Source organism: Myxine glutinosa, chromosome 5, assembly GCF_964187855.1.
Source record: "Myxine glutinosa chromosome 5, kmMyxGlut1.1, whole genome shotgun sequence".
Taxonomy (NCBI): domain Eukaryota; kingdom Metazoa; phylum Chordata; class Myxini; order Myxiniformes; family Myxinidae; genus Myxine; species Myxine glutinosa.
The window spans coordinates 148,754,353-148,773,823 of NC_136265.1; the positions used below are offsets into that span (position 1 = coordinate 148,754,353).

The 19,471-nt window shown below is 45.6% G+C and overlaps 1 protein-coding gene across 2 annotated transcripts in view; it reads left to right on the top strand.

Moving 5' to 3' along the window:
* Nucleotides 1-19,471, top strand: part of LOC137426947 (uncharacterized) — a 99,111-nt gene that overhangs the window by 70,784 nt on the left and 8,856 nt on the right. For both annotated transcript variants that reach the window (XM_068115997.2, XM_068115998.2), the window contains 2 exons: nt 1,180-2,820; nt 4,075-4,883. In XM_068115997.2, coding sequence (XP_067972098.2) covers nt 1,180-2,820; nt 4,075-4,883 — 2,450 coding nt within the window. The remainder of the gene's footprint in view (nt 1-1,179; nt 2,821-4,074; nt 4,884-19,471) is intronic.

Sequence of the window (19,471 nt, forward strand, 5' to 3'; positions counted from 1 at the left end):
ACGAGATGTTGTGCCAGGTCTAAGTATCAATTCGTCCTCACCGCGTGTTGAAGAGTTCAGCATGTTGTTTTTTTGAAATTTTTACATGCTGCTCTCTTGCAATGATATGTAAGTTGCCAACTATTGTTGTGCTTCTGAGCACAACAGTAGTTGGCAATTGGCAATGGCACCTTGGCATTTAATTATGGTCTCTGCACTGCTTTGCTGTCTGAAGTGTCTGGCAGCCATTGCACACATACTGTGTGTAGATTCAGTGCTGCACCCTCTTGGTGAAGATACTAGTTTATAAAAGTTTAGTGTCCCTGGTTCATTTTTGAGATGGTTTGCAAACACTGCTTGTTGATGTAACTGATTTATTTTTCTTTATTGTAAATGTGGATCATGTTATTCCAACATTGTATTGTAACCTTTTGATTTGACTGAGCTCTGGGTAATGTCTCCAAATTCCACATGTCCTTCATCAACAGTAAGGGTGGTGTAGTTCATATTTTAGGTGTACGCAGGTGTGTAGGTAGGTTGAAGTAGTGGTGGAGGTAAAGGGTATCAATTTATCCTACAATGCGTGTCGTCACCTCGTTTTGATTTTAAAATTGTCAGGATCAGGTTCTTGAGCGTGTGCAAATCCCGGTTAATGGTGTTTTCTGTTCCTTTTCTTGGTTTGTGTTGCTCTTTATGGAATACATCTGGTTGTTTTTGTTGTTTTCCCAATTGCCATTCCTCTGGGGTCATGTTTTCCACACTTTTGCATTTAAGCTTGTAGTGACCTGCCTGTGCTTTAAAAGGGCACATTTGCGGAGGCCAGCTCAAGAGCGGCATGTGATGGGGCTACGTTGAAAGGTTATTCGTCAGATGGTATTGCCTTAATGACATGTCGGAATTTTCTTTGCTTTGGACAGCGAGTGAAGCTTGACTGTTATTTATTTATTTATTTTTTTCCCAAACGATGCCGTGTTGTTTGCCTCTCGGTGGGAGGTTTAGCCAACACAAAGCTTAACTTAAACCTGGAAGCTTTTCATTGTCGGTGCGTATCACAGTTGGCACGTGCTGAGTCGAGTGCTGGGTTGTGTTTTCAGACTGACCCCCTGCTGTCTGTGGGCTATGCAATTTCTGCCTCTTTTAATTTAACCCTCCACTCTTTTATATGTTTTGTTTATGACGCTTTTTTTTTTCTTGTTGCAGTGGTTGGTGGACCACCACAGATCATGGCTTCAGCACTAGCTGGCCATTTTCCTGGCCTGCAGTTTCCTGCTTGGATGGATCATATAGATGAGCACAGCCAGCCAAGCTCATCGGGAATGGTTTTGGCAACTGCAGCAACTGTTGCGGGAAGACTTGATGGTTCTCATGAGACTTTGAACACTCTGCTTCCCACAAGTGAAGGTTCCTGGGGTGAGTCTCTGACAGCAACGGTGGGCAGTGTGTTTTCTGGTCATAACAGTGGTATTTGGAAGACGTATCCATTGAGGAAACGTATCGCAGCTTACAGCCGGGCAAATACCTATGATGGACGTCATGTTGCAAAGGTCAAGTCACCTCAAGATTTGGTAACGGACACCAATAGGGAATTGCAAGGATCTGGCAGTGTGTCTGTGCTAAATCCCTCTACCTCTTCAATGTCAGAGAAAATGAAGTGGTGTCCACTTGATGAACAAGAAGACAAAGGCCTTGTTCAATCTGCATTGTTGGGTGCTGAAAATAAGGATGTTGTAGCAGCACCCAAGATTGGACGACCATCTTTGCGGCGTGGACGACGGCGACCTTCACGGACTTGTCGAGGAATACCACGAGACATCGTAAGCTGTGAGGAGCCACGGAAACGACGCTTGGCCAGCCTGACAGCCCAGACGCTTGTCAACCTGCTTATGGAGAAAGAAGAAGAAGAGGAGGACGATGTGCTGGAAAAGTGTGCACCCAGGGACAAGGAGTGGTCCATGGATGTTGAGGGGAATTCCTGTTCCATTATCATGGAAAGTGTTACCCAGGGCTGTTCTAGCCAGCGCAGTCCTTGTCGTGCAATGGCTGCAGGGCCCGACGACTGTTCATTGAAGCAGTCCTCACGGCTTTCTGTTCAAGAGATTGCCAGCAATGACACCAAATGGCCTTTGGATTTAAATTGTTCAATAGAATCACCACTATCTGTGGTACAATGCGTTCCAGACATTAAAAACGACCATACCAGTGCACAGCCTTCAGGTTGTCTCCTGAAATCTCAGGCCAATATGTACCAAGTTGAAAATGCCAAAAATAACGTGCTTTGCACTGCCGTTATGGATTTCACTGCCCAGGATGCTCCACTGGATTTATCGATGAAATCTCGTGAGCCCATTGGAATCTCTTCGCCTGAGGATTACCGAGATAGGGAAAAGTGTTTCCCAAGTGGCTACAGTATAGCAGCTGACATTTCTGCTCATTCCTCCAATCTTCCCAAAGTACCCAACCTTTCTGGAACATTGCCTGTTGGCGTTGGCATTGCCAACGAGGAACAAGTGGGAATTGCTTTGTCTTCGTGTTCAACTTTCCAGGGATCATTTTTATACTCTCGTAGCACTTTGCCTTCTTACAGTCAAACTCATCCAGTGGGTGGCAGCATGCCTACATCCTCTGAATTGCCTGTGACTTTTGACACGTGCCATTTGGCACCTGGCGTGCCTGTTTGGGCAACCACATCGCCACCGTCTCTGCAGTTCAACCGAGGCAGTTCCATTTGCACTACCCGTAACCCACCTGTGGAAGAGTCAAAATGCACGCCAGCATTCCTAAACTATTCAGACTCTTGGCTTCCTGAAATGATGTACAAGTATTACTTTGGACCTCAAAAAGGTAGTGTGGCTTTTTTGGTTTTATCATACCCCTCCCTCTCCCTCTACCTCTACCTCTCCCTTAATTTCTGTTTTGTTTGATATATTCCTGACAAAGGGCCTTTTGATTGGGTGGGATTGAAGCATATGCTTTGTAGAAATACTTGGCTTCGGTGGGGGATTCTATTGCAGAAAGGTGATTTGCAAATCGATTTTCAGGGATTATTCTCATGTTGATGAAAAGTGCAAATTGTCTGTGAATGGCCTGTCGAGGCTAGACTTATTTATTGTTGGGCTTTTTCTGTGCAACACTTAATCAGCATTAGCGACTTCACAAGACAGGTGAACATGAGTGCAAGGTATTCTCCAAGATAAATTTGTGTTAATACCCATGATTAATTTTTGATTGCTCCATGATGCGACATCCTCCGCAAACCTAGGCTTTGTAAGTGCGGTTTGCTTTGTAAGTGCAAGGATAAAGCACGAATAATAATGCTCGATTAACAGATTGGATACATTTTTGAGCAACAAAATATTAATACTTTAATGGCCTTGATTAATCCCACTTTCTTGTTGAGTCAACTCGAGAGTTTTGGGCTCAAGTCCGTCATGGACTGCGCCTGGCCAGGCCTGACGTTCAACGGTGATTTGGGCAGGAATTTATAATTTGTTCATGTTAGAGATAGCTTGCCAAACAGTGGTCTTTGGCATACCCTAACTAATGCTCGTAGTTAGGACACCCGGCTTTACCTTTACTTTGTGATGCAACGCCAAACTGCGAAGGACCGAGGCGGCAGTTTATCATCTGGTCCAGATTTGAACCCAAACTCGACATCTCGGAGCTAAGTGTTCTATCTCGACGTTGTGCCAGACCACAATGAATTATCGTATTTGATTTTAATATTTTTGTAATCATATTTAATGAAGAGTTTGGTAATTTTTAAAGCTACTTTTTGTATTGTATATGGGCGGTGCCCCAATTGGGCCTGGTACAAGCAGGTAATTTGATGCTGGGTAAGGGTCTCACCTTAACTGACGTGCGACTGCTTTTACTACCTGTGTATGTCAAGAAGCTTTGCAAAAATGTTTTTTCAATCGACCAAATTCATAGCTGATGGGAATATCGCCATTCAAAGTGGTGTTGTTAAAACGTGTTTAAACATTGGTTTGAATAATCCACTCGATTTCCTGATGTAGTTTTTAAATAAGATGTGGTAATAGTTTACTGACTGCCATGGTAAGCTCTAACTTTCTTTCCATTTTTATTCTCTCGCAGTTGCCAGTACCGACACAGACTTGGGAATGCTTATTGGTGGATGTGGGGTCTCAACCTGCACCACATCCGTATCCACACCTAGCGTCTCACCACCTCAGGCCCATAGTGCACCATTAGTGAGGTTTCCCACGTCTGTTGCTCTTGAACATGCCGTGCAGCCGATACACAGCAAGGACCTTGCGCGAACAGATTTCCAACCTTCACCTGCAGCGAGCTTCAGCCCTCCTTGCCAGTCAATGGCAAAAGACTTCCAGCTCGAGGAAATAACCCAGCGGTTCAGGATCCATGGTGAAACTGTACAAGAACATGGCTGCTTTGTTCCGATTAGTGCTGCGATGACCGAAGGGGTGCAGCCGTCGTTCAACGGGGAGAATGAGCGTGTATCGGTGGTACAAAAGCAAAGGGCTGAACTTCCAGGACGAGGGATGCCGGGAGGCCTCTCCAATCGTGGGTCCATTTCACTCAGAAGCTCTAAGAGTGTTGTTGATTCGAATGCACGGGGTATCTCGACTCGCCATCCCCCTTTACCCAAACTGGTCATCAAGGTGTTATCAAGAGAGGCGTGCATAGTGGACACCGTTGTGGAGAAGTCCGTGGCCCAGCTTGCTGAACCGGCATCCACATGGCGCCGAAGGCAAGGTGGAGATGGACTTCGTGGACGCCGGGGTCCGGGTCGACCACCGCGGCACAGGCACATCACCGCGGTGGGCCTCTCTCCTGGGGGGCGGCAGTTTCCTGTGGCGAAGCGGAGTGGGACCAATGGATGGCTACCTGTGGGAGAACCATTTTACAATGCTGTGTATATTGCCGTAAGTTTTTAAACAGCTTTTTTTCAACTTTATTTTTGTAGAAATTTCATGATGCAGCATTTCAGAAATGTATTATCTTGCAAGGACATGTTCCATTGCACTTCTCTTACTTTGAAGAAGGGCCTCGATCTCAAACGATGCTTGTACCTTCTTCCATGGTGGTTAGCATACCTCTCAACATTGGATTGAGAAAATTTGTTCTTGTTTTCTTTCCACCGATTTGAGTCTTTCTAAAAACCAGTTTTCCATTGCATTGTCCTCGTCTGTGAACATTTTGGATCTTTTCCCATTTATTTTGAGATGTGTGATTGTATTCAGCCTCATGATCTCGTTATTGTTATCTTAAATCTTGTTTTTTTGGGGGGTTTTTTGTACACAGAGTAAAGGTTCTTGGGAGAGCTAGTACACCGAATGGATCAGGATGTAACGTGACAAAGGAGAAGAAGAGGGGGAGGGGGGGGACAAATTTTGAAAGAAGTGTGCTTGGGGTGGGGGGGGGGGGGGGGGCTGGCAAGGGTAGAATTATTTCCTTTCATTTTGAAGTAGTGCACATTTCGTTTAGCTGTTGATGTGGGTTTGATTCACAACCCAATTATACCGTTTATTTTGTTTTCTGTACAAGAAAACAAATTCCTCCTTTTCATAATTGAATGAAAACAACAAAAACTTGTTCAATATGAGTGATCAGGTGTTTTCAATGGGCTCAATCTGTTCCGCGGTGATGATTCAAGTGTTTTTGACAATGTTTGCAAGCGTGCCATTTATCTATGAAATTGTTGACATTCTTGGCAAATCGAGTTCGCTGAAATTCCTGGCTAACCCTAACCCATCCCGATGTTCAAGATTTTTCTCTGTATTCCGATTTTGGGTTTCTTTATCATTTTTAAGGTACATGTTCATGACAGCAGTCATTTCAATACTGGGCCTAAGACCTTTAACCCCCGCCCCCCTCAGCCCCAATTCCGCTGAATGTCTCATGGGAGTTTTTGAGCTCGATGTTTTACCGACTAAGCGATCATTTGTTTGATGTTGGTGCTTGTGCGTGTATGTGTACAGGTGCTTTTCCCCTTTTGTACAAACGCGACATTGCTGACTCACCTGATCCCCATTTAACTGAGCTCTCAACCAGACTTTGATTTTCAACCAGATTATAAACTCAGATTGATGGTTTGCATAAAGGGCATTGCCTCAGTGTGGCATCGCACTGTCCCTCGGGTGGACGTTAAGCCGGATGTCCCATCTGCCGGAATTGGTTGATGGACTTTGAATATCCCACAGTCTTGCAATAAGGTGGTCGCAAGTTATTGCAAAATTTTGCTCTGACCGACAGGAACACTGCAGTAGCTTGCACAGCTGTGCTCCCATCGAATTATGTAAAACTGCAGCCACGTACTTCACACGAATTGATGAACCTGAATACCCTGCTCTCCTCCTGGCTTTCTCCTTCAACCCTCCCTCTTAATGGGTGTTTGGGGAGGGTTTAACTATGCCATTGCCCACTTCTTCCTTTCACTTCGCTGTCAAGAAAGCGAACTGTGATCTGGATGCTAGTATTTGCGTATACTTGATGTACAATATTTTTTTTGATTTAAGAAACTTTTAAATGTATATTTTGATATGAAATCTTTAAAAAAAGAAAAAAAAAGCTATGTGTGTGTGTGTGTGTGTGTGTGTATATATATATATATATATATATATATATATATATATATATATATATATATATATAATATATATATATATATATATATATATATATATATATATATATATATATATACACGTGTGTGTGTGTGTGTATCTATATTAGTGTAGCAGCATAGCAAACCTGTTGTGCATTTTGTGATACAAGCACCAAATTTGGCACAAATGTACATTAATATGTTGCGAACATTTTCAGATATTGGGCCACTTGAAATTCCGTAATTCTTTTTTTCAAATTTTTTCAAATTTCGTAATTTCAAAATTTTCGGGTGACACCGTCACAATTTCGGTCTTCGAGGCCGGCCGATATAGTGGGGCGGCTTAGCCCAAATATTCAAAAGAATTGTGCATTTTGTGATACAAGCACCAAATTTGGCACAAATGTACATTAATATGTTGCGAACATTGTGTGGTCAGCAATGAAGACGAGAGTCTGAATTACATGTATGCAAAAGACCTTGTGAACCAGTGAAGCAAATACACGGGTAAGCATGAATTAAATCTAGGGCATGATATAATTTCCATGATGTTTACCTCTACACTCAATGGTGGAAGGAGGTAATGTTTTGATCCCAGCTTGTCTGTATGTCTGTTTGTCTGTTAGTCCACAAAATTCCAGACAAAGCTTGTAGTAGTGGTAGTTGTAGTTGTAGTGGTAGTGGTGATAACAGAAATTGTTATATAGAACTGAACTTGTATTATTATTATATGCAGAAAATAACTTCATTTCTATATGCCCTGCAGTGGACAGGTTAATTGGTTTATGCACTGAAGGGGTCACCCTGGTGTGCACTGCTGTGTTCTGCCTCACTGAGTTGTTCAGGTATGATGTACTCAGCACAAGCTTCCGGTCGGCCCGGAGGTGGGGGTGCGGGGCCTGTCACGGAACGTCAAAACAAACGGCCTGCCGGGGCCGCCCAAAATTCGGGCGTGAGGGGCGCGTCCACTAATGGAACGCCTCTCGCTTCCCAGATCGAGGGCCACGTGGTCAGGTGACCCTCGTCATGACCCTCGTCCCTTCCGGTCACACTTTGCCTATCGGCCGGCCTCGAAGACCGAAATTGTGACGGTCACCCGAAAAATTTGAAATTACGAAATTTGAAAAAATTTGAAAAAAAAAATTACGGAATTTCAAGTGGCCCAATATCTGAAAATGTTCGCAACATATTAATGTACATTTGTGCCAAATTTGGTGCTTGTTTCACAAAATGCACAATTCTTTTGAATATTTGGGCTAAGCCGCCCCACTATATACAACAACAGGCATTTTAAGGCCATTTTCCCTGCAAGAGCGGGGGTTAGCCTTGCGGTCCCCATGACGATGTTCTCCATTTTGCCCTATTTTCTGCATCTCCCCTTGTTAACCCCCTTGCCCACATTTCTTCTTCGACCATCTTTAGCCAAGTCTTTCTCGGTCTTCCCCGTGCTCCACTTCCTTCTACAGTCATTTCCATCACTCTTCTCAACCAGTCACTTTCATTCGTCCTCAACACATGACCAAACCATCTCAAACTGTTTCTCTTCACAGCATCAATCACAGGCTCTATTCCCATCATTTTTCGCAATTCATCATTTGTCTTCAACGATACTCCACACATCCACCGAACCATTCGCAGTTCCAGCCTTCGTTGCTGCTCTACGTTCATTACCCATGTCTCGCTCCCAAAAATCAAAACACGACTCACACATGCAGCATACACCTTTCCCTTCAGCCTCAACGACACTCCCCTCCTCGTCAGCACGCCACTCAGTTCCCGAAACTTCTTCCATGCACATCTCACTCCAGCAACTGTTGCCGAGTCTGATCCACCTTCTCCATTCAGCATGTCTCCGAGGTAACAAAATGTTTTCACACCTTCCAGCTTCACGCCGTCTCCAAGATCCAACTCAACATTTCCTCCATCTGAAGCTCCCTCTGTGCACACCTTACACTTTAATGTAGCTCATTACCTGCTCCTGCTCCTCATCACCTGCTCTCAAATGTTGTGTTTGTGTCCTTCCCCCTCTCTCCCCATCTTGTCTACCGCTCCCTATGTTATATGTTTTATGTGTCGGTTTGTCTTTCTGTGTGATTAATGTTCGCTCTTTCACGAGCCTCGATCTTGTATACATACAACAAAAAAAACAAACAAAAAAAACAAACAAAAAAAAAACTGCCACACTGGTTAATGACCCTCTCAAACAACTGCATTTTTTATGAACCCACTCAGCGCACATTGAATGGAATTCACTCCGACACCCTTCCTGCACACAGCACACAGCCACTTCCCAGTTCTTTCCACCTCACCACATGCTTTACCACTCGCCATCACCTTCGTTTTTCCAATACTCACCTTCAGACCTTTTGTCTCCATACATTCCTTCCACTTGTTCATCTTCTCCTTCAGTCCATCCATACTTTCTGCAATCAACACCAGATCATCTGCAGACAACAACTCCCACGGTAAACCCTCCTTTATGTTCCGAGCCAGCACCTCCATCACAGCTGCAAATAGTAGTGGACTTAGTACCGACCCCTGATGCACTCCCACCTTCACCTCAAACTCACCACTGTTCCCGTCCTTTGTCCTTACAGCTGTGCACGCTCTTTTGTACATTGCCATCACTACTCTGATCAACCATTCCTCCACTCCTAACTTCCTCAATGCCCAAGTCACTATTTCATGTGGAACCCTATCAAATGCTTTCTCCAGATCAACAAACCCAAGAAACAACTTCTTCCTCTTCTCCATGTACTTCTCCTGCAACTGCCTCACAATAAAAAGCATGTCTGTCGTTCCTCTTCCTCTCCTGGCATAAATCCAAACTGCATTTCGTCAATCTTCACTTTCTTCCTTATCCTCCTCCAACACCCTTTCGAATACCTTCATTCCATGCTCCAATAACTTTATCACTCGATACGAGCCACAGTTCAGAGGGTCACCTTTCCCCTTGTATAGAGGGACGAGGGTACTCAGTTCCCAATCCACTGGAATGCGGCCTTCTTTCACCACCAGATTTCAGATCTCTGTCATTCTCTTCACACCCCAATTTCCCACTGCCTTCATCATATCTCCCACAACTCCCGTCGGCCCTCCCGCTTTTCTACTCTTCATTGCTTTTATCGCTTCCTCAACTCTCTTCTTGGTTATCTTCTCTGCCAGTCCTAAAACTGGGTTACTCTATGTTGCCATCCCATTCATTCTCTGCATTCAGCAGTATTTCCATACATCTCTTCCATCTTCCTTTAATTCCATCTGGGTCCACAACGATTTGTCCCACTTCATCCTTCAAGCAACTCACCCCCATTACATCACACCTCTTTCGCTATCTGCTTTGCAATCCTGAATACCGCTCTCTTCCAAATCCAAGCGTTCTCCGAACATTTTCCTACATGCCTCCTGCGCCTTTGCTACCTCTTTCTTTGCAGCCTTCTTGGCTGCGTTATAACTTTCATGCTCTGCCTTTTCTGCTCCCATACCCTTCGCCTTCTTCCTCTTCTCGTCGATCTTCTTTCCAACTTCATCATCCCACCACCATGTTTCCGAGTGCCTCGGAGGTCCTTTTGTCCATCCACATGCCTCACCAACTGCTCCCAACAGACTGTTTCATTGACATCCAACCACTTTCAAGCTCAACCACATCATCCTCTACCATACTCAGCCTCTCTTTTAATGCCTCCCTCACTGTCACCTCTTTCAACCTCCACACCTTCATTCTCAGTTGGTACTTCACCCGCCGAGCTCTCCTCGCATCTTTCACCCTTATGTCGCAGAAAACCAAGTGGTGCTGTGAAACAGCCTCCTCCCCCGGGATCACCTTTGTGTCCCGGAGGTGCCCCCTATCTCGCCGACGCACCAGCAGGTAGTCGACGGTTGTCGTCGACCCACCTGACGTGTATTTAACAAGCTTATTATCCTCTTTCTGGAACTGAGTATTACAAATCAACAAATCAGTTCCATCAGCAAACTCCAAAATCTTTTCACCTTCTCCATTTCTCACACCATATCCGTAACCCCCATGAACTCCCTCAAAACCGTCCATACTCCTTCCCACATGTCCATTTAGGTCTCCTCCTACCACAACAACTTCCTCATCTTTCACATTTTCCATCAGCTTCTCTATCGCACACCAGAACTTGTCCATCTCTTCATCGCTCCGACCAACCTGTGGAGTATATCCCGAGATGACGTTCACCAAGAGCTTTCCAATCATTTTCATCATCATCAACCTTTCACTCACTCTAGTCACACTCACCACACTGTCTACAAACTCCTCAGAAAACAGGACACCAACACCATTCATGCCTTCTGGGCACCCTTGCCACACAAACTTGTATTTCTGTCCCTGCCTACCCTTCACCATTCTCACACCACTTCCCTTCCATCTCGTCTCCTGCACACAACATATGTCCACTTCTTCTGACCAATACTTCCACAACTTCTCCTGATCTCCCTGTCATTGTCCCTACATTCCATGTCCCAAACCTCAGAAACCGATCTCCACGTCGGGCATCAGACGTTTCGTCGTAAATGGAGTGATTTCCACCCTTGCTTCGATCGGGTTCCCCACTTTGAGTTTTGACGAGAGGGAGTGGGGTCCCCCACGGGATACTTCGGGGTGAACCCTGCCCATATGTAGTTGTAATTGTCATGGTTCTCTTTTTGAAGCAATGTTTTTATGGCCAGATGCCCTTCCTGACGCCAACCCTTTTTGTCGCCTCTTACGACACGCAGGGATACGGTGTACCTATTCTAAACCGGGGTACACACCGTGTGTGTGCGTGTGCGTGTGTGTGTGTGTGTGTGTGTGTGTGTGTGTGTGTGTGTGTGTGTGTGTGTGTGTGTGTGTGTGTGTGTGTGTGTGTGTGTGTGTGTGTGTGTGTGTGTGTGTTGAAAAAAAACAAAACAAAAAAAAAAACACGCATTTTTAGAGGAACACTTTGTGGGCAAAAACCTTCTAACCTAGATTGTATGTGCTATGAACAATGATATGAAGTGCAGCATCCTTCACTAAAACTATATCCAAGAATTGAGGCTCGCAATGCGTGTTGGACATGTTGGCGAGTGCAGAAATGATCACTTGCAAGTTTGTGGGCTAATGTGAAATTATTGTGATCTGCTTCCTTAAAGGATTACAAACCGTCAGATAGGTACCTCGCAGGCTGGGCGTTTCATCGTGACTGCGTTGTCCCTCGGACGGCCATTAAACTGGTGTCTCGAGTTGGACGCGAATGATCCCACGCGACCTTTGGCGAAGGGTAGGCGAGTTATTGTTTGCACACTAAACAAACTGACAATATCACATTGACATATGTATTCAGACCCTTAACTCTGTACTTAGTTGAAGCACCTTTGGCAGCAATTACAGCCTCGAGTCTTCTTGGGTATGACACGATAAGCTTTGCACACCTGGATTTGGGGATTTTCTGCCATTCTTCTCTGCAGATCCTCTCGAGCTCTGTCAGGTTGGATGGGGACTATTGGTGGACAGCCATTTTCAGGTCTCTCCAGAGATGTTCGATTGGGTTCAAGTCAGGGCTGTAGCTGGGCCACTCAAGGACCTTCACAGAGTTGTCCCTAAGCCACTCCTGCGTTGTCTTGGCTGTGTGCTTAGGATCATTGTCCTGTTGGAAGGTGAACCTTCGGCCCAGTCTGAGGTCCTGAGTGCGCTGTTTCAGGTTTTCATTGAGGATATCTCTGTACTTTGCTCCATTCATTGTTCCTTCAACCCTGACCAGTCCACCCCAGTCCCTGCTGCTGAAAAACACCCCCACAGTATGATGCTGCCACCACCATGCTTCACCGTTGGGATGGTATTGGGCAGGTGATAAGCGGTGCCTGCTTTCCTTCAGACATGACACTTAGAATTGAGGCCAAACAGTTCAATCTTGGTCTCATCAGACCACAGAATCTTGTTTCTCAGTCTCAGTCCTTTTGGTGCTTTTTTGCAAACCCAAAGCGGGCTTTCATGTGTCTTTCACTGAGGAGAGGCTTCCGTCTGGCCACTCTGCCATAAAGCTCAGATCGGTGGAGTGTTGCAGTGATGGTTGTCTTTCTGGAAGTTTCTCCCATCTCCACACAGGATCTCTGGAGCTCAGCCAGTGACTATCGGTTTCTTGGTCACCTCTCGTACCAAGGCCCTTCTCCCCCGATTGCTCAGTTTGGCCGGACGGCCAGCTCTAGGAAGAGTCCTGGTTGTTCCAAACTTCTTCCATTTAAGAATTATGGAGGCCACTGTGCTCTTGGAAACCTTCAATGCAGCAGAATTTTTTTTGTAAGCTTCCCCAGATCTGTGTCTCAACACAATCCTGTCTCTGAGCTCTGCAGGCAGTTCCTTCGACCTCATGGCTTGGTTTTTGCTCTGATATGCATTGTCAGCTGTGAGACCTTATATAGACAGGTGTGCCTTTCCAAATCATGTGCAATCAATTGAATTTACCACAGGTGGACTCCAATCAAGGTGTAGAAACATCTCTGAGATGATCAAGAGAAATTGGGGGCACCTGGGCTAAATTTCAAGTGTCATAGCAAAGGGTCTGATTACTTATGTCAATGTGATATTTCAGGTTTTTCTTTTTAATAAATTTGCAAAACTTTCTAAAATCCTGTTTTCTCTTTGTCATTATGAGGTATTGAGTGTAGATTGATGAGGGAAAAAATGAATTTAAACGATTTCAGCATAAGGCTGCAACATAACAAAATGTGAAAAAAGTGAAGGGGTCTGAATACTTTCTGAATACAACAACAACAAACAACATGCATTTTAAGGCCATTTCCCCTGCTAGAGCGGGGGTTAGTCGCTGTATGTACTTTCTTTACTTTCTGAATGCACTGTATATATATTTATTATAATAGAGCAAGCGTGTATTATGTTTATATGTCACCAAAACCTCTTAAATCTACCCAGCCGTGTATTGGGGGCGCGTCTGCTCTGTAAGGCTGGAAGTTCAACTTTCCCATCCAGTTTTTGATAAATTTGTATTGACCTTCCCTTCCAGCTCTAACTGATAATTTAAAATAAATATAAATTTGTACTGTTTCCTTTTATTTATACGTATTGGGTACTGATTTCTGAATTACAGTATATATTCAATCAGAGCACAAAATATATTTGGCCGAACTCTCCCACCTTCTGCCCTCTCCCCCCCCCCTCCCCCAATTCTCCATCCACCCCACCACCGTCATCCCCAGCACCAGGCCCCCCATCCTCCACCCACCATTCCCGCCATCCCTCACTCCTTGAGAAAGCAGACATGGTCAAAGCAGATCCAGGCTTTGAACAACTGTTGCATATCCAAGCTTGCTTCGATCTCTCCACGGCATCAAAGTTTGAGTGTTTTCCCGTTCGTTTCTTTGTCAAATTTCCGCTGCGTATTTTGTTGTGTATGTGTTATTGTGTGTTTCTATTTGGTTTTGGTTTTGTAGTTGTTGCAAATTTGTGTGTAATTAGTCGTTTCTTTGTTCGCGCCTGGTGTCTCGTGCGGCCTCCTCATCTCGACTTGTGCCCCGCCCCCTATATCTCGTTTTTCTTTCACCTCTGCTCCTGCTTTCTCAAATCCACGTTCTCACTTAGACTTTTCCCAGATTGTTTTTCATGGTTTTGTTTAAATATTTATTTAAATATGTTTAAACCGCAGCCGTGATGCTGACGCCGCCCCGCCCCCCCCCACACCCCCCAGAATTTCCATGTTTTAAACGTTTCCCAGTGTGTACCCTGGATAAGAATAGGTACACCGAATCCCTGCGTGTCGTAAGAGGCGACTAAGAGGGTTGGCGTCAGGAAGGGCATCCGGCCATAAAAACATTGCCTCAAAAAGAGAACCATGACAATTGCAACTACATGTGGGCAGGGTACAGCCCGAAGTGGAGATCGGTTTCTGAGGTTTGGGACATGGAATGTAGGGACAATGACAGGGAGATCAGGAGAAGTGGTGGAAGTATTGGTCAGAAGAAGAGTGGACATATGTTGTGTGCAAGAGACGAGATGGAAGGGAAGTGGTGTGAGAATGGTGAAGGGTAGGCAGGGACAGAAATACAAGTTTGTGTGGCAAGTGTGCCTGGAGGGCGTGAATGGTGTTGGTGTCCTGTTTTCTGAGGAGTTTGTAGACAGTGTGGTGAGTGTGACTAGAGTGAGTGATAGGTTGATGATGGTGAAAATGATGATTGGAAAGCTCTTGGTGAACGTCATCTCGGGATATGCTCCGCAGGTTGGTCGAAGCGATGAAGAGAAGGACAAGTTCTGGTGTGCGCTAGAGAAGCTGATGGAAAACGTGAAAGATGAGGAAGTTGTTGTGGTAGGAGGAGACCTAAATGGACATGTGGGGAGGAGTATGGATGGTTTTGACGGAGTTCATGGGGGTTACGGATATGGTGTGAGAAATGGAGAAGGTGAAAGGATTTTGGAGTTTGCTGATGGAGTTGATTTGTTGATTTGTAATACTCAGTTCCAGAAAGAGGATAATAAGCTTGTTACATACACGTCAGGTGGGTCGACGACGACGACCATTGACTACCTGATGGTGCGTAGGCGAGATAGGGGGCACCTCCGGGACCCAAAGGTGATCCCGGGGGAGGAAGCTGTTTCAGAGCACCACTTGGTTGTCTGCGACGTAAGGGTGAAAGGTGCGAGGACAGCTAAGCGGGTGAAGTACCAACCGAGAATGAAGGTGTGGAGGTTGAAAGAGGCGACAGTAAGGGAGGCATTAAAAGAGAGGCTGAGTAGGGTCGAGGATGATGTGGTTGAGCTTGAAAGTGGTTGGATGTCAATGAAAGCTGGTCTGTTGGGAGCTGTTGGTGAGGTATGTGGATGGACAAAAAGACCACCGAGGCACTCGGAAACATGGTGGTGGGATGATGAAGTTGGAAAGAGGATTGACGAGAAGAGGAAGAAGTTCAAGGAGTGGCAGAAGGCGAAGGGTACGGGAGCAGAAACAGCAGAGCATGAAAGTTATAAGGTAGCCAGGAAGGCTGCAAAGAAAGAGGTAGCAAAGGCGCAGGAGGCATGTAGGAAAATGTTCGGAGAACGCTTGGATTCGGAAGAGGGTCAGAAAGCAGTATTCAGGATTGCAAAGCAGATAGTGAAAGAGAGGTGTGGTGTGATGGGGGTGAGTTGCTTGAAGGATGAAGTGGGACACATCGTTGTCGACCCAGATGGAATTAAAGGAAGATGGAAAAGATATATGGAAATGCTGTTGAATACAGAGAATGAATGGGATGGCAACATAGAGAGTAACCCAGTTTTAGGACCGGCAGAGAAGATAACTGAGAAGGAAGTTGAGGAAGCAATGAAGGGTAGAAAAGCGGGAGGGCCGACGGGAGTTGTGGGAGATATGTTGAAGGCAGCAGGAAGTTGGGGTGTGAAGAGAATGACAGAGATCTGTAATCTGGTGGTGAAAGAAGGCCGCATTCCAGTGGATTGGGAACTGAGTACCCTCGTCCCTCTATACAAGGGGAAAGGTGACCCTCTGGAGTGTGGCTCGTACCGAGCGATAAAGTTATTGGAGCATGGAATGAAGGTATTGGAAAGGGTGTTAGAGAGGAGGATAAGGAAGAAAGTGAAGATCGACGAAATGCAGTTTGGATTCATGCCAGGAAGAGGAACGACAGACGCGGTTTTCATTGTGAGGCAGTTGCAGGAGAAGTACATGGAGAAGAGGAAGAAGTTGTTTCTTGGGTTTGTTGATCTGGAGAAAGCATTCGATCAGGTTCCACGCAAGGTATTGACATGGGCATTGAGGAAGTTAGGAGTGGAGGAATGGTTGATCAGAGTAGTGATGGCAATGTACAAAAGAGCGTGCCCAGCTGTAAGGACGAAGGATGGGAACAGTGGTGAGTTTGAGGTGAAGGTGGGAGTGCATCAGGGGTCGGTACTAAGTCCACTACTATTTGTAGCTGTGATGGAGGTGCTGGCTCAGAACGTAAAGGAGGGTTTACCGTGGGAGTTGTTGTATGCAGATGATCTGGTGTTGATTGCGGAAAGTATGGATGGACTGAAGGAAAAGATGAACACGTGGAAGGAATGTATGGAGACAAAAGGTCTGAAGGTGAATATTGGAAAGACGAAGGTGATGGCAAGTGGTAAAGCATGTGGTGAGGTGGAAAGAACTGGGAAGTGGCCCTGTGCTGTGTGTAGGAAGGGTGTCGGAGTGAACTCCATTCAGTGTACAATGTGCGCTGAGTGGGTTCATCAAAAATGTAGTGGTCTGAGAGGGTCATTAACCAGTGTGGCAGCTACATTCAAATGTAAGGTGTGCACAGAGGGAGCTGCAGATGGAGGAAATGTTGAGTTGGATCTTGGAGACGGCGTGAAGCTGGAAGGTGTGAAAACATTTTGCTACCTCGGAGACATGCTGAATGGAGAAGGTGGATCAGTTGCTCGACAACGGTTGCTCGAGTGAGATGTGCATGGAAGAAGTTTCGGGAATTGAGTGGCGTGCTGATGATGAGGGGAGTGTTGTTGAAGCTGAAGGGAAAGGTGTATGCTGCATGTGTGAGAAGTGTTATGATTTATGGGAGCGAGACATGGGTAATGAACGTAGAGCAGCAACGAAGGTTGGAAAGGGTGGAAATGCGAATGGTTCGACGGATGTGCGGAGTATCGTTGAGAGAGAGGAAGAGAAATGATGAATTGCGAAAGATGATGGGAATAGAGCCTGTGATTGATGCTGTGAAGAGGAACAGGTTGAGATGGTTTGGTCATGTGTTGAGGAACGATGAAAGTGACTGGTTGAGAAGAGTGATGGAAATGAATGTAGAAGGAAGTAGAAGACGGGGAAGACCGAGAAAGACTTGGCTAAAGATGGTGGAAGAAGAAATGCGGGCAAGGGGGTTAACAAGGAGAGATGCAGAAAATAGGGCAAAATGGAGAAGATTGTCATGGGGACCGCAAGGCTAACCCCCACTCTAGCAGGGAAAATGGCCTTTAAAATGCATGTTGTTTGTTGTATACATTTTTGGATTGTTTTGTGTATATGTACATTTTGGAATGGTGTAACATTAAGTAATTCTCATATGTTGTTTCCCCACGCCCCTTCCCCCACCTCGGATTATTACATATCAAATTGCTCTCGAGTGCAAGCAAGAACTTGCGTCTAATTAAACTTTGCCATTGTTATACCATATAGATTTTATTTACGAAGTGCCGTCCTGATGTTCTTTTTGAGACGCTGCAGGTGAATCGGCCCAGGTTCGAGGTGAACCTATCGGTGGCAGACAATGGAGATTTTAATTTTATTTCCTTGTAGTCCAATGACCATATCGGATTGCCAGGGCACGCTCAGCATTTGCAGCTGTCTGTCCCATTCACACGGTGTTGGTGCTTTGTCTACCCCCTCGTTCTCTCAACCGTACTCTGGGGTGGTCAAACCGGCTATCGATGGCCGTTGGAAATCTGAGGTCGTGTCTGGCTCAGGTGTAAACCCCCTCCCCCTCCCCTTCCCTCCATGCAGAAATGCTGTACACCCTCCTCATGGATCAATTATCTTTGAGGATGGCTCAGCAGACGCACTCCGACCTTTTTCATGAACTTCAGCGAAAATGTCATTGTTATTTAGGTTTGTCTCCGGCTTTGGTTATCCGTCTGCAGGCTGCAAAATGCCATTTTGGGTTGCATTGATATTTATGGTCATAAGGTGTGGGTTCTTTGCTATGGAAAGTGGTCCCTTTGAGTATTTTTTTTCTTCTGGAAATGTACCTTCACCACATCGACTGTTAAGGTGGCACGGCAGGTTTAACAGTGGTTGATAAACTCTGCCGTTTCAGATTTTCGATGCATTTTCATTCCGTAGCTGAGTTTGTGATTATTTATGTGCTGGGTGTTTTGTGTTCTGCCCATACTAACAGTTGGAACACATGCTGACAGGCAATGCGGGGCGCACTGTGTGTGCGCAGTGCATACGCATAGGCACCTGCATGAGCGGTGACACACACGTGGCCATGTGTTTTTCTGAAACACATGGAAACCTTACGAGTGCTTCTCGTCAGTGTAACATTGGCACTGTCTGAAAACAATTCAAGCTCACGCCACGCTTTATTTTTGTGATAACCTTTTACAAGACCTTTTGTTTGAAATTTCCAAATGTTTGCGCAATCACTCTGTGGACACTGGTTTATGTTTTTTAATAAAGGAGATTACAAACCTGGGCCAACACCCCAAATGGACCCTCCAGCTGTTCTAAGGTTTGGGCTGTTCATTACAGAAAAGCGAAGTAGAACCTCTCGGTTGCCTCTGAACCTCTCGGGTGCCGCTGAGCCTCTCGGGTGCCGCTGAGCCTCTCGGGTGCCGCTGAGCCTCTCGGGTGCCGCTGAACCTCTCGGGTGCCGCTGAACCTCTCGGGTGCCGCTGAACCTCTCGGGTGCCGCTGAACCTCTCGGGTGCCTCTGAACCTCTCGGGTGCCTCTGAACCTCTCGGGTGCCTCTGAACCTCTCGGGCGCCGCTGCTCAATACATAAATGTAGCTCATGAGCATGCAGCCGATGTGACTAAATGCATGCACATAGTTTACTGTTTGTCATTCCCATCTGAGCACAACTGGTGATGTTGAGATCCCATATTGAACAAGCAAAAGTATCTGTGCACAGTGATTGTAAACGTTTGTTAACCTATCGATTTAAATGATTTATTGGACTGTAAAAGGGTTAATTGTGGTGCACTCTTGGTTTCACTCACAGCCAAAGCTCTGAGCTACTTATACCACCCACCACAAAATGGTGGAGGTTGGATTTGTCTCAGAGGGTAAACTATCGCTATTTGAAATTGATCCATGAAGATCTGCAGTAAATCTACAGTCCTTGTACTCAGAGCTTTCAAACGCAACGCAGGAAGCGGCTGCTGCAAATGGGAGACAAACTAACGCATGGCCAGATACTGCGGTTCACAAGATTAGGATTGCATTTGTCCATTGT